Here is a 15081-nt window from a genome sequence, read left to right on the forward strand (position 1 = left end):
TAGAGAAGGTTCAAGGGAGATTTAATAAAGCTACTCAAAGACATGAGCGTTTGGCAGTTTAGTTAGGGACAAAATCCCACTGATGGTAGGATTAAGGACAAGAGGGCACAATCTGGAATGTGCTGCATGGTGGAAGCTGGCTCAATCGATATTCAAGTGGGAATTAGATTATTATCTGAAAAGAATGCAGCACTTTGGAGAAAGTTCCTCAGATGTGATGATCTGATGGCTTCCTGTGCTGAAACCATTCTATGGTGCTGAAACAGTAGGCTGGATGGATGAGGGCCGAGCATCAAGTTTAAGCTGCAATTTGTTTTACTGAGCAAGTGCAAATCCCCAGAAGCAAAGCAATCCCTTCCACATTTGTAGGGTTTAAGGTGATTAGTCCACTTTGTTTCTGGAGGGAACATTTCTCACTAATGAGCAGGATTGCTTGCTTCTGTTGTAAGTGCAACCTTTACCTGGAGGTTGGCTACTCTCCATTCCCGAGGCTTCTGATGAAGGGCTTTGGCCCAAAACGTCAATTTTCCTATATCTTGGATGCTGCCAGACCTGCTGTCCTTTTCCAGGACTACTCTAACCTTGACTCTAGTCTCCAGCATCTGCAGTACCCACTTTCACCATGTCAGGGCCCTTGTTTGCCCTAACCTTGTTTAGTAAGAATCACACTGATTGTGACTGGGGCTGAATAGCCTACTGTTGTTTTATGTGAGTTGGAGCATAGCAGCGGTTGAGGGTGCTGTCCAATGCAAGCTGATCTGTTGCACCTGATTTATTCTACCATTTGTAAATCTTTCCAGTCTGGTAGGAACAGGAGTAGACCATTCAGACTATTGAGTCTGCTTTTAAATGCATTTTGATTTTTATTTACTATTCCTGTTCCGTTTTTTTGGACACCATTTGTAGCAGGAGACCTAGGTTCAGGTTCTACCTGTACCAGAGATGTGTAATAACATCTCTGAACAGGATGGTAAGAAAATGTCTTTGGTGGCACAGTGGCTCAGCACTGCTGCCTCAAAGCGCCAGGCTCCCAGGTTTGATTCTCAGCCTTTGGTGACTGTCTGTGTGGAGTTTGCACATTATCCCTGAGTCTGTGTGGGTTTCCTCTGGGTGCTCGGGTTTCCTAACACAGTCCAAAGATGTGCAGGTCATGTGAATTGGCCATGCTAAATTGTCCATAGTGTTAAGTGCATTAATCAAGGGCGGGGTTACTCTTCGGAGGGTCGGTGTGGACTCGTTGGGCCGAAGGGCATGTTTCCACACTGTAGAGAAACTAATCTAAGGAGTATCTTTAAGGGAATAGAACTGGAAGAGCTTTTCTGGTGACATCCCAAAAATGCGTCACCACGCACATTTCTGGATTAAACTCCATTTGCCAGTAAGATCACGGCTGATCAGTTTGTGTTCCAACTTTCACATCTATCTATCCTTGGAAACTCCCAACAATTTGACTAGCAAATAAAAGTGCCCCCATACATTGAAATTCCCAGAAAATACTTAGGCCAAGAAGACAAGGAGAGAAGCTGTAATAAATTCGCCTTTAAAGGGACTAGAGAAGGCAACATCAGATGAAAAATTCTCGGGTTGATTTTATTTCCTTTTCTGGAGTTTACAGTAAATGATAAGTGTATTTTATTTGAAAAGTTTGAAATGATTACAGACACTGGCCGAAGTGGGGAACAGCTGTCTTTTATTCAAAAATATACTTGATTCATAAATAGAAAATAGATATATCCATACAAAGACATGAGAGCAGTTCGGTTCTGTACAGTAGGAGATGAAGAAAACAAATAAATGCTGAGGTTTGATGGAGGAACAGCGCTTTTGGAAACATCTCTGTTCACCAGTTCGAAAATCCACCTTATCTCCTTCCTCTCTGTTACTGGGAGGTCGGGTAAAAACCAACTCATGGTTACTATAGAGCTGCCAAAACTGGTTAGGGAACAACCCTCTGGAAGGTGTGGCTGGTCTCGAAGGGAGGGAGTAGACGACTGCATAGATTAAAATAAGCTTTGCAACGCAAAACAGCAAGCGACGCCGAACAGGAAGAAGAGTTCAGATATCCGTGAGGAGGTCTTTTCTTGTTGTTCCATTAGTCGGGAGTTGTGATGCATTCTGTAAGGAGATGAGTGTCTGGCCACTCGGACAGAGCCTTTTTCTTTGTCCTGAAATTTCCATGGAATCCGACCGTCTTTAAAACTTGCATGAAGCCCTTGGTCGTAAATGGCCACCGCGACTGATACAGAACAGAAAGCCACAACATGGTAAGCAATGGTTTAGGCAGAAAGTATTTGGATTCGCATGTATTAAAGTCATTCATTGTGCTTTCTGCTCTGGCGTTCCACTGTATCCTGTTAGTCCTGCAGTCAGCTGCTTGCTGCCAGTCCATCTGACTCCCAGCTATTGCCATGTCTCATAGATTCGCTACAATGCTTTATACTGTAAAGGGTTCGACCTGGTTTAATTCTGTAAAGTATCCAGCAACTACGTGTTTACATCGCACATTTAACATGACGCTGCCCCAAGAAGCTTCAACAAAAAAAAATGCATGTTCAGAATATTGCTATTGACTTGTGCTGTGAACTTGGTTTGTAAGTGGCATCTTAAAACAAAGGAAAGAGAGATGGTGAGGTTCAGCGAGGGAGTTCAGCAGCTTAGGACCCTGCTGGATGAAGACCAATTCTTTCTACTTTTAAAGGGTAACCACTGTTGAGAAAGTGGTGTATGATAAAAATACAGACAAAATAAAGAGGGAAGGGCACTTTATCATCAATGTAACCACACTGTGTAAGAGGATGCCATGACTTGAAGTACCTTGAGGTGTTGTAATTGAACTTGTAACTGAATGATGCTCTTGAGAAATATATTTCAGTAAGGTGCCACCATGCTGTTTGGATTTGAAGTTTTTATGCATTGTATATTCATTTGAGGGTTTTACTCTCAGCATTTTACTTTAAAAAACAGCTTATTCCCTGCTGTTGTCAGACTTTTGAACAACCCTCTCCTATATTAGAGTTGATCTTTCTTTGCATCTTCACTGTAGCTGTAACGCTACATATTCTGCATTCTTATTTTATCGCCCTGATGTACTTGTGTAACGTATGATTCTCATAATAATAATATCAAATAATAGAAGATACCTGAGCTCAGGTTTCCCATTAAATCTCACTCTTTTTTTAAAGCCCTCCATTTTGAACAAACTTTCACTTGCTTTTGTTATCTGTTTCTTTGGTCCAGTCTCTACTACTTTCATGCATAAACGCCTGTAATTGGTGTTTTGACCGTGTTTGTGACTGAATGATATGTATGAATGCAATACCATAGTTGCTACCATGGATAGGTTAAAAAATGTTTGTAACTATCGTAAGTTAAAATCATGCCTATATTGTGCACACATGCATAATGGCACATGTTTGATGTGCTGTTACTAACACTGGGTGGGCTGGTTGCTTGCTAAGAGTTTATTTTGATCCTGGTGTTTTTAAAAAATTAGCTACCATAGCCGCCTTATGATTTGAGTGAAACTGAAGTGTATTACCCTTTTATAATAAAACAAATCAAGACTTTTTAAATAATAAGAATTGTCATATTAAGGAAAAGCAGCTTACTATAGATGCTGAAAATGTGAAGTATGAACAAAAGATTGGAAATAAACAGCAAGCTAGGCAGGATTTGCTGTAGAGAGAAACAGAATCATACAGCATGGAAACAGACTCTTTGGTCTAACTAATGCCTGATGAAGGGTTTATGCCCAAAATATCGATTCTCCTGCTCCTCAGATTCTGCCTGACTTGATGTGCTTTTCCAGCACCACACTCTCAACCCCCAACTTATGCATGTTAAGTTTCCCAAACTAAACTAGTCTCATTTGCCTGCATTTGGCCCATATTCCTATAAACGTTTCCTATTCAAGTACCTGTCCAAATGTCTTTTAAATGTTGTAACTGTCCCTGCATCTACCACTTCCTGTGGCAGTTCATTCCACACATGAACCACCCTCTTTGAGAAAAAATTGCCCCACCAATCCCTTTTTAAATCTTTCTCTCTCACCTTAAAATTATGTTTCTAGTTTTGAATTCCCCAAACCCAGGAACATCAATATTTCGGGTTGGAGCCCTTCATCATTTCCTGATTAAGGGCTCCAGCCTCAAATGTCGATTTTTCCTGCTCCTCCGATGCTGCCTGACCTGCTGTGTTTTTCCAGCAACACAGTCAACTCTCATCTCCAGCATCTGCAGACCTCACTGCCTCCTTCTTTATTAATCTGTCTACCTGTGAAACAACTTGCAATAAATAATGTTCTTGAAACCCCTAGGTCTCTCTGTTCTACAACACTCCCCAGGACCTGACCATTAACTGTGTAAGTCCTGTCCTTATTTGCCTTTCCAAAATACAACACCTCACGTTTATCTAAATTAAACTCCATCTGCCACTCCTTGGCCCAATTGATCAAGATCCCTTTGTAATCTTTGATAACATTAAATAGGTAACATTTCATATGAATTACATCCCTTCAACTAGTTCCACAGGTGCTGATTAATATTTTAAGAAAGAAAGATGTGCATTTATCTAGAGGGTTTTGTTACATTAATATATTTAAATTGATTTGCTGCCAATGACATGCTTTGGAAGAATTGTCGCTGCTGTAATATGAGAAAAGCAGAAGTCATTTTGCACTCAGCATGCCCCAAAAAAATGTAATGAGATAACGATCAGACAACCTGTTTTTAGTTATATTAGTTAAAGGATAAATGTTGGTCTGAATTGAATTGAATTTCAATTTATTGTCATGTGTACCGAGGCACAGTGAGAAGCGTTGTCTTGTGAGCTATACAGGCAGATCACAGAGTTAAGAAGCGTAGATAAGTAAATAATAGGTAAACAGCGGTAAAAAACAAAACACAACCTAGAGAACTGCTTGGCTATTTTAAAATAATGGTTAGGGATTCTTTGCATCCATCTAAGAGGGGCCTCGGTTTAATGCCACATTACAGAGATGGAATTACCGACAATGCAGCAGTCCCTCTGCACTGAACAAATATATTATTTTGGATTAGAAACTGCTGCAGCTTGATTGTCCCAAACCATTAGTTGATGAAAAAGTAACTGGATGCAGAATTAGAAATAGCTGCTTATTTGCTTTATTTAAAAAAAAAGTCATGGGATCTAGACATCAATGGCTAATAAGCATTTATGTATTATCTATCCCTATTTGTTCTTGAGAAAGCAGTAAGTGGTGAGTTACCTCCTGGAGTTGCTGTAATGTGTGTGGTGAAGATCTTCCCACTGTGCACTTAGAAACATAGTTCTAGGGTTTTAACCCAGTGAAGTCAAAAGATTGACAATAGATTTCTTAGCTTCCATTTTCTCTTTCTGTCTCTTTCAACTTGAATTTTTTTCTAAAATCAGACAGACAAGAATCTTTCACCATGACACAGAGAATGCTATTTAAATCTACTCAAGAACTCTTTCATGAGTATTGAGGAAGATTCGTAAATAATGGGTACTGTTTGTCTATTTAATGTTTGTCTACTTAATGTTTAACTGGTCGACTCTCATTGCAGCCTAGTTGTGTTAGGACTATTATTAAGTGTTGGAATGTTTGATTAAAGGGGACTAAAAGAGGAAAGGCAAGTTAGTTCTCTTTCTTTTACCTTCTTATATTCTCTTTACTTGTACATTAAACATACGTTGGTCTGTTTGGCACCAAATGTTTCACAATCCATATCATTCACCTTGCAGAGTAGATATGATATATGGCAGCCTTTTGAGTATCATCTGGGATGAATTAATCTGTGAATAAATAGGAGTTTGTGCATGCAGAATTGTCTGAAAGCAGGGTGAGAATTTTCATTCTCTGCCCATTACAGATTCGAAGTTAAAGGTCTGTCAGGCAGACCCTGTGTTTAATCTATTCATGTCTGAATGGATGCTTCCAGTTCTACAGTAGTACCCTGCCTACAACACTGACTCACATTTACATAGCACCTTTAACTTTATACAGCACCCCAAGACACTTCACAACAGAATTATGAAACAAAATTTGACACTAAAATGTCAAGGAGTTAGAAGAACAAGTGACCAGATGTGTGCAAAGATCAAAGTGTTAAGATTTAATGTGTGCGGTGAGGTTTAGTGAAGGAATTTCAGACTTCATACCTAGGCAGCTGAATGCATGGCTGCTAAATGTAGAGTGATCAAAATTGAAAATGTTTTTAAAAGATCAGAATTGGAGGAGCGACATTATCTCAAATAGTTGTAAAGCTAGAGGGTGTTCTGAAAATGGGGAGAGGCCCTGGCAGGATTTGAAAACAGATGAGAATTTTAAAATATAGGCGGCAAAGGAAAAGATTGGTATTCTCTGCTACTGTAGGTATTTAACATTGCCTTGTTTACATTACAACAGTCAAAGCCAGGATCACCACTGAAGGGAGCTCTATAATATCAATGTCACACATTTTACCCTTCTCATCCTTTCTCACCTCATGTCCCAGAAATTTACTTGTCACAATACTTTATATTATTCCTGAACTCCCTTCTTTCTATTAAAACAGTATAAAAATTTAAGTTTTCCAGTTGATCCTAGACCCTTTAAGAAACGTCTAAATCTTTGACATGTGGAATTTCTCTTCTCGTCCTTTTCTGGGTATAACTTTACATTCATTGCTGAAGTTTAACAAGTTAGTTGTTTCTGCATGGCTATTCTGAAATGGTTAAGTCGTTCAATGTTACATTGTGGAGAGTATTTTAATGATTCTGCAAGATAGAATTAAGTATTAATTTGCACAGGCTATGTTGGTGTACAATGATCTTACTAAATTAGACTGAATTACTCTGAATTGAGACCAAACTGGAGTGCTCAAATCATCAATCGTAAGAAGGTTTTTTTTTTCTTTAAATTCTTTGAGTTTCTTTCCTATTTCACAACATGATAAGTCATGATTAGTAAGTTTGCTGTTTTTGGTACATGAATGGAGACAGCAATTATTAGAAATTTATTTGACTGAGGAGAGCATGGCAGATTAACCTGATCATATCATCTCAATCTCAGACATAAGCACGAGCTCAGTAGGAGCACAGAGTTGTGATCAAGATAGGGACCTTAAACTAAGTTTTGATGGAACATTAGGTCAGCAATGTTCAGGCTAGTTATAGTAAACTCCTCATTGCTATTGCTGTGATAACTTTTTTCACATACTTGTCATGGTGCCACAGTTGCTAGTTTTTAGCATTTAGTAACAATATCAAAGCGCACTTGTCAGAGTCAAACAAGAAAAGGAATTACAACAAACGTATGGCTGCATTTATGTGGCTAACAATGCTGTTAGGTGGAACAGCACGCATTCAGACGCAAAATTAAGAAATCCCTAGCTTTCACATGCTTGTCAATCGCTGACTATCATTCTGACAACTGCTGTTGCACTTTTATTTAAAATCAGGGCGCTACGTGTGTTCATGCTATCAGTAATTTCTCTTCTGGAATGCAATATGAAAGCCGATGAAATATGGACACAAATTGGCACATTTTATTAGTGCATCTATCTCAATATTTAGTCATTAAATGTGCTTCCATTTTTTATGAAGGAGGTGTGCAAACTGAAATGAAACTTATGTTTGCATTTATTTCAAAATGTGATTTTACTATTGACCATCACACACTAAATTAACTTAAATCTACAGATCCTCCCTCTCATTTTCATTTTTTTAACATGTTTTATCCGCTTACAATAATTAGGTTTAATCATTAATTTGCTGCATTGCATTACTGTGTAACGTGTATGTTCAAGCCCCCTTACTGAAAAACACAGCGATGTAGTTTTTGTTTGAAAGCTATGCAGACAGATCATGACTCCAAAACGTTCTTCCTGTTAATTATTGTTGCACCTACACATGCAGATGGATCATGATGGCCATTTTTAATGGCAGTATCCTGTCTCCTACATTGGCAGTACATGTTCCCAAAATGTATAGTTCAGAAACAGGCAGTGCTGGTGTTAATGCACCACCTGAGCCATTTGCCATCCATTAACAAATCCTTTAATTTCTTCTTTCCCTCTTGCCTCTTCTTCTACTCCAGGAAAATGAGACTGACCTTTGGCACCAAATGTTTCGCAATCCATACTATTCACCTTGTAGAGTAGATATGATATTTGGCAGCCTTTCGAGTATCATCTGGGATGAATTAATCCGTGAATAAATAGGAGTTTGTGCATGCAGAATTATCTGAAAGCAGGGTGAGAATTTTCATTCTCTGCCCATTACAGATTCGAAGTTAAAGGTCTGTCAGGCAGACCCTGTGTTTAATCTATTCATGTCTGAATGGATGCTTCCAGTTCTACAGTAGTACCCTGCCTACAACACTGACTCACATTTACATAGCACCTTTAACTTTATACAGCACCCCAAGACACTTCACAACAGAATTATGAAACAAAATTTGACACTAAAATGTCAAGGAGTTAGAAGAACAAGTGACCAGATGTGTGCAAAGATCAAAGTGTTAAGATTTAATGTGTGCGGTGAGGTTTAGTGAAGGAATTTCAGACTTCATACCGAGGCAGCTGAATGCATGGCTGCTAAATGTAGAGTGATCAAAATTGAAAATGCCCAGCCTTGGATTAGCCAACAGTGGCTACCTTGGCCTAACCTACAACAAAATTGAGATGAATCAAATTGCAAGGATCTGCCCACAAATTCATATTAAGTGGAGCTTCAAGATAGCTGAGGAAACCTGATGCAAACTGATTTTCTGTTTGAAAAAAGTGTTCAAGGGATGTTAGCATCACTGGTACGCAGACATTTATTACCCAGGAAGGATAGTGGTGAGCAGCCTTTTTGAACTGCTGCAGTCCTTGAGGTATGGGACACGCATAGTGCTGTGAGGAAGGGGTTCCAGGATTCTGAACAAGCTACAGTGAAGGAGTGGTGATATAGTTAGCATGATGTCCATTTTGGAGGGGGCCTGCAGAAAAACATTTGATTACAAACACACTCTACATGGAAAGAAAAATCCCAAACGCAGTGAGTATATGCAAAATGTGTTCATTTTCAACTACTTTGCACCTGTGACAATGCTGCCCCTTTAACAAGGTTATGTTGACCTTGGTTTTTTTTTAAGAGGCATTATAAAAGGCAGAGTTTCCAATTTGTCTGGGATTTGGGGTCTTTGCTAATGGCTAACAGATACTGCCCAAGACAGCAATCAGGCAAAAGGCTTTGAGGTTTGTTTTCATAACAGCTGTACAATGAAAGGGGAGTGGCCAGTCCTCCCAGTTCAGGGATTTTTCTAGTTTGGTTTAGTTTTAGCTGGGGACCCCGAGAAACAGTTGCAGATGGAAAGGGGTTCCATGCTTCAACAAATGATTCCTCCCTGATCCTCTCTCTTTCTGACATCTCTCATGTAAGATCTGGTGTTTGAATTACCTTCTTTGCCAAGGGGGGGCGGGGGTGTGTTTATGGGATGTTGCAGGAAATCAGAACAGCTCTTTGTTAAGTTGCGGGGGATATCATGTTGGTTGGGTTTTCAAATTGTTGTTATTCTAAATTCTGTTTGGAAAAAGCTCTGTAATGGTTTTCTGCATAGCGCACTGCCAGTGGATGAGAGGACACAGTCTGTCATGTCATCAGTGCAGCCAACCATGTATTCCATGTTTTTGGGTCTGCAGTGTGAAATTCTGTAGTATCTCTACAGACTTTGCAGCTTCAGCTGGGAGAATTAGCTGGCATCCATCAAATTCTTCAGAGAGATGTGACCCCTCAGTGGAAAAAATGCTGAGCCTCTGATTGATTCAACCATCCGTTCCATTGTACATAGCATTCAGTGTCATCCACCTCGGCACACATTTCCATAGTTGTCTCTGCCAGAATTTCCATGCCATTGTGCTGCAGGTGAGAGAAGAGCCTGGTCTTTGCATTGGTTTTCCTCACCCCAAGCTTCTTCTCAGCATGGCGTGTTGAACTAGCATGGCAGCATTGGCAAGTGTGGGCTCCCTCCCCATCTTCCCACGCAGACACTGAGAGAATGTGCAACACCACACAGACTGTTTCCCTGGAATCAAACCCAGGTCCCTGGTGCTGTGAGGTAGCGGTACTAGCCACCATGCCAACCCGAATTTCCCAGGGAGATTTTGATTTCAAATGATTCCTTTTTCATGCTGTAGTATGGCCTAATTACACTTAAATTAATTGGTACAAGCATATGGCTACTAATCTGGATTTTCTGAAATTTTGGCTTATTACAGGCATTATTTTGTTAGACTTTCTATCCTGCTGGTGAGAATAGCTGACTACTTTGAGACAACCAGAATTTTGGGTAATCCAAATTTGACTGAGGGGGTGATCTTATAGAGGCTTCTAAAATCATGAGGGGCATGGATACGGTAAGTAGACAAGGTTGTTTCCCTGGGGTGGGGGAACTCCAAAACTAGAGGGCTTGGTTTATGCTGAGAGAGGAATGATTTAAGAGGTCTAAGAGGCAACTTTTTCATGCAGAGGGTGGTGCATGTATGGAATGAGCTGCCAGAGGGAGTGGTGGTACACTTACAATGTTTCAAGGGCATCTGGATGGGTTTATGAATAGGAAGGGTTTTGAGAAATACGGGCCAAGTGCTGGCCAATGGGACAAGACTAATTTAGGATATTTGGTCCGCATGGATGAGTTGGACCCAAGGATCTGTTTCCCTGCTGTATATCACTATTGCTGGTTGCAGTTTCACTGAATGAATTAGATATTCCAGCAGCCACAGCAGGAATGTAAAAGCAGTTTAGCTTGAAGTAAACTAGAGTCTGGGGTACACCTAGTTGCACAAGACATTCCGCTTACCAACTGAATGCTTTGGGTATTGTGAAGAGGAGGCTTCCACAAGTGCAGTTTTCCAGCCTGCAGTAAATAGTTGTGGTGAATTCAGCTTTCATTCCTAAAACATCACAAAGCTTTTCTGTGTGCTAGGTGGTTGCTGTCCACTAGGGAGAGCCACAGCACATTTAAAATTGTACAATGACAGAATCATTACAGTAAGACATCTTTCTAAACAAAGGGATATAAAATGCCCTTTACTTGTTTCCTTTATCAGAAATAACCTAACCATTCATCTCTTGGGCTGTATCTCACTTGGAAGACTATGGGATATTCTCATACCAGTCTGTTTTGCAACAAACACCCTGGTGTTTCCTTAAATCTTCTCCATTGATTGTGATCACAGGCTTAGGAAGGTTATTTGTTTGTTAATTGATCTTCCCAGCTGTACCTTGAGTCTTCCCATTGTGGTACCCAGTTATATGTCTTAAGTTGTTTATGCATACAGCAACAACTTACATTTATATAATGTCATTAATAGCACAAAAACATCCCATGGCACTTCATAAATGACTAGTCCACTGCCTGACTTCGAGGCTACTCATTATTTTAACCTCTTCTTATGTGAATATGTCGAGGAGTCTTATCAAGGAAGACTTTTTCATTGGTAGTTTCAATCACGGTCTACGTGCCTTTTTTTTGATAAATGTAAATGTTTACTAAGGGACAAAGTACCTGCGTACAATTATTAATGGCACTGTCAATCATTAAAAATTTCTTTTTGTCTTGTGAGCCTATCAGCACTTATACAAGATGAAAGAGCAGATAGAAGACAATTAAATATTCTGTCAACTGTGATAAAAGGATGACTTGTTATAATAGTTGTGGAATCATGGGATTTGTTGCATGCTGGCATACTATGACCATAGGCTAGAAGTATGGTCAGTTGAATTTGTACTGGAAGATGCTTATACACTCAGTGAGCTGATCCTCCTAGTCATTGATGAGTCTGCAGAAGTAAGCAATAGAACATTCTGGGATTGAAAGGAAAGAGCTGAGTTTAATGCAGATTGTCAGCTGGGTGTGCACAGTGGCAGATATAGCTAGCTTCTCTTTGGGAAAGCAGAGGTTTTTGTTTTTGCTGTAAAATATGCATTTTCTAGCATGACCCTTTTTTAGGTTGGAAAATCCAGGAGTGGGAAACAGGCCTGATTTTTTTTTTCTTTTAATCTGATTCTCTCCCTAGTGTCCTGGCCAATAGTTATCGTTCAATAGATTGCACATTATAAAATATCTGTGGGTGCTTGCTGTGAACAAGTTGACTGGGACATTTTTTATATTGCACAATGACTAATACTTCAAAATGCTCAATTGCCTGTAAAAGACTTTTGCAACATCTTAAATTAGTGAACAGCATGATATAAATGTAAGTCTGTTTAACAGTAGCTTGTCTATCAGAATGTCAGCATTTAGCCTGTTTGGTATACTTGATAAATGTGTAAGAAAACCATTTCCCCTTTTATGATATAAACCTGCTCTTTGGAAAGGGCATAGCTGCGTAAAATGTCAAGCACTTTTCTTGAATAAAAACAGAAAATGCTAGAGGAACTCTTCAAACTCTTTGAGGAGTCAAATTGCACCTGAAATATTAACTCTGCTTTCTTGGTAGATGCTACCAAACCTGCTAGATTTTCCAGCATCTATGTTTGCTTTTATTTGAACTATTTCCTTGTCCTACTTTGTGATTTTTGACTTATTTTGCATTTGTCAGCGGTGCTATAGAAATACATGTTTGTTTTGCTCGTGCTGAGGTTTGAAAGACCTTTTTGTTCAAACGTCAGTACAATTTATTCCAAACAAATTTTTTCTGATAGCGAGATTTAATAAAGTCTGCAATTTAAAGTTGTATGGGATTAATGGAATATATAAGGAGATCAGGGAAAGAATGGAATTTGATTTCATGGGTTTATATTGGAAATTATGTCCACGTAACTGCTTTCTGAAGAAGAGGGTAAAGTTTCTCTTCAAAATAAATGGGACTGTCTTATAAAATAACCCAATCAATTTTGCAACCAATCATAGCATTTTCTTTCAATGTAAGAAGCAAAATTGTTGTTTGTTTAATATGTACTGCTTTTCCTCCCCTATTAATACTTATTAAAATTCTGCAGTTCTGGTCTCCCTACTATAAGAAGGATGTTGTGAAACTAGGAAGCCAGGACTTTGAGCTATATGGAGAGGCTGAATAGACTGGAGCTATTTTCCCTGGAGCATTAGAGGCTGAGTGGTGATCTCATATTGGTTTATAAGGTCATGAGGGACATGGAGAGGGTAAATAACCAAGGTCTTTTCCCCAGAGTAGGGGAGTCCAAAACTAGAGGGCATAGGTTTACAGTGAGAGTGGAAGGATTTAAAAGGGACCTAAGGGGCAATGTTTTCACCAAGTGGATGGTGTGTGTATGGAATGAACTGCCAGAGGAAGTGGTGGAGACTGCTACAATTACAATATTTTATTTTAAAACACCATAAGCTTATGAAACCAACATCAAAGGCTTAAATTAATTAAAAGTAGCAAATCCACAGTGGAGAAAGGAAGTTTTACCATAGCATCACGTAAAACCATGACCTGGCTTCTGATCCAGCCGAGCTGAGTACGTACATCTCTTGTCCTTTTTAAAATATCCTAATCTAATGCACATTGATCAGTCTCATTCCAGTTTTCAATGGGCATAAATCACACTGCAAGAATTTTTAAAAAGATGACGACAATCTTATTCTAACAGTTTGAAAGATGGCTGAAGGATGTTTCCCTGTCCTGGATGCTGAGGCACATGTTCAGAGCAATTACAGACCGTTCTCTGTATCAACCTATGCTATATATCACCTGGGATTACTGAGTGTTGACACTGTGTGTTTGAAAGGGGAAATGTTTCTTTTGCTAGCACAAACATTACTTCCCTCCAGTGTTAAATTACCACAACATGTAAATTGACGGAAGAAAATTAAATCCCATGTGTGCTTTACAAACTTATAGGAGGACATTTTCTAAATTGAATGCAGCTCCAGTATTTAACATTACTTTAAGGCTTTCCTGCATCTACTGATGCACCAGATAGACTGAGCACGTGCTTATATCGGCTTTCACACAGAGTTATTTGTGAAACAGGTTTCTAAGTTGTCATTGACTTAGTGTTATTAGGGAGAAGAAAGTTAACCGATATCAGCACATATATGTTGGTTTGTCTAATCTTTCTCATTTATTGTTCCTTTATGTCTAGGTGTAACTATTTCTTTCTCTATGATACTTCAAAAGTTAAAGAAGAGGGCGATCCAACGAGAGCTGGTATCTATTATTTTTTCCCTTCACAGGTGAGACTCGAAATTAAAGTGGTAGTTTACTTCTTTTGGAGGGGAAGAGGGACAAACCAGGATTCCTGTATCAATGTAATTAAATTAACTTAATTTATGAACAAAATGGCAATACATTTCAATACCCTCACGTTTAGATTAGAATCCCTCCAATATGGAAACAGGCCCAATGAGTCCACCCCAACCCTCTGAAGAGTAACCCACCCAGACCCATTCTCCTACCCTATATTTAACCCCCGACTAATGCATCTAACACTGTAGGCGACCTGGCATGGCCAACTCATCTGGCCTGCACACCTTTTGATTGTGGGAGGAAACCCACACAGACACAGCGAGAATATGCAAACTCCAGACAGACAGTCACCTGAGGTGGGAATTGAACCCAGGTCCCTGGCACTGTGAGGTAGCAGCGCTAACCATTGAGCTGCCCCTATGTTTATGTTTTGTTTTAACAAATGCTTTCTGAATTTACCCTAAATGATCAATGTAACTGACTATAAATGTTACACTTCTTAGAAAGAGTTATTGAGTAACAGTTTGGAGTGAGAACCTTCCTGTGTGAGTTTCCTTTCATTTCAATCACTCTGAAGATGTCAGATTATGCAGAATTACAGTCCTGCACAAGAGGACACATCCAAGTTGTCATGTATTCCTCCTGGGTGTGGGCAGAGTAGCAAGCATAAAAGGGATGTTGAGGGTGGGGGGCAATCCTTTTCAGCTGCCCATATTATTCTCATCCAGTCTTTATGTGAACATACACCATGGGCAGTTATGTGTAATGATTCATTTATTTTCCCAGTCTGTAATACTTAGCCAATGAACTGCCATGTTGATGGAGATAAATTATTACATCATCATCTTCTGACGTCCACAACATAAGAGATGTCAGTCTTCAGCCAATATGACTTTTGCCATAT

At 39.4% G+C, this 15081-nt stretch overlaps 1 protein-coding gene across 3 annotated transcripts in view; it reads left to right on the forward strand.

The window, feature by feature from the left end:
* Positions 1–1680: 1680 nt before the first annotated feature.
* Positions 1681–15081, forward strand: part of hps4 (HPS4 biogenesis of lysosomal organelles complex 3 subunit 2) — a 49585-nt gene continuing 36184 nt past the window's right edge. For all 3 annotated transcript variants that reach the window (XM_043715471.2, XM_087999910.1, XM_043715472.2), the window contains exons 1-2: positions 1681–2264; positions 14074–14164. In XM_043715471.2, the coding sequence (XP_043571406.2) occupies positions 2224–2264; positions 14074–14164 (132 nt within the window). In that variant the 5' untranslated portion in view covers positions 1681–2223. The remainder of the gene's footprint in view (positions 2265–14073; positions 14165–15081) is intronic.

The sequence above is a fragment of the Chiloscyllium plagiosum genome, unplaced genomic scaffold (assembly GCF_037043375.1).
Source record: "Chiloscyllium plagiosum isolate Xiang-an unplaced genomic scaffold, Cpla_swu_hap1 HiC_scaffold_24, whole genome shotgun sequence".
Lineage (NCBI taxonomy): Eukaryota > Metazoa > Chordata > Chondrichthyes > Orectolobiformes > Hemiscylliidae > Chiloscyllium > Chiloscyllium plagiosum.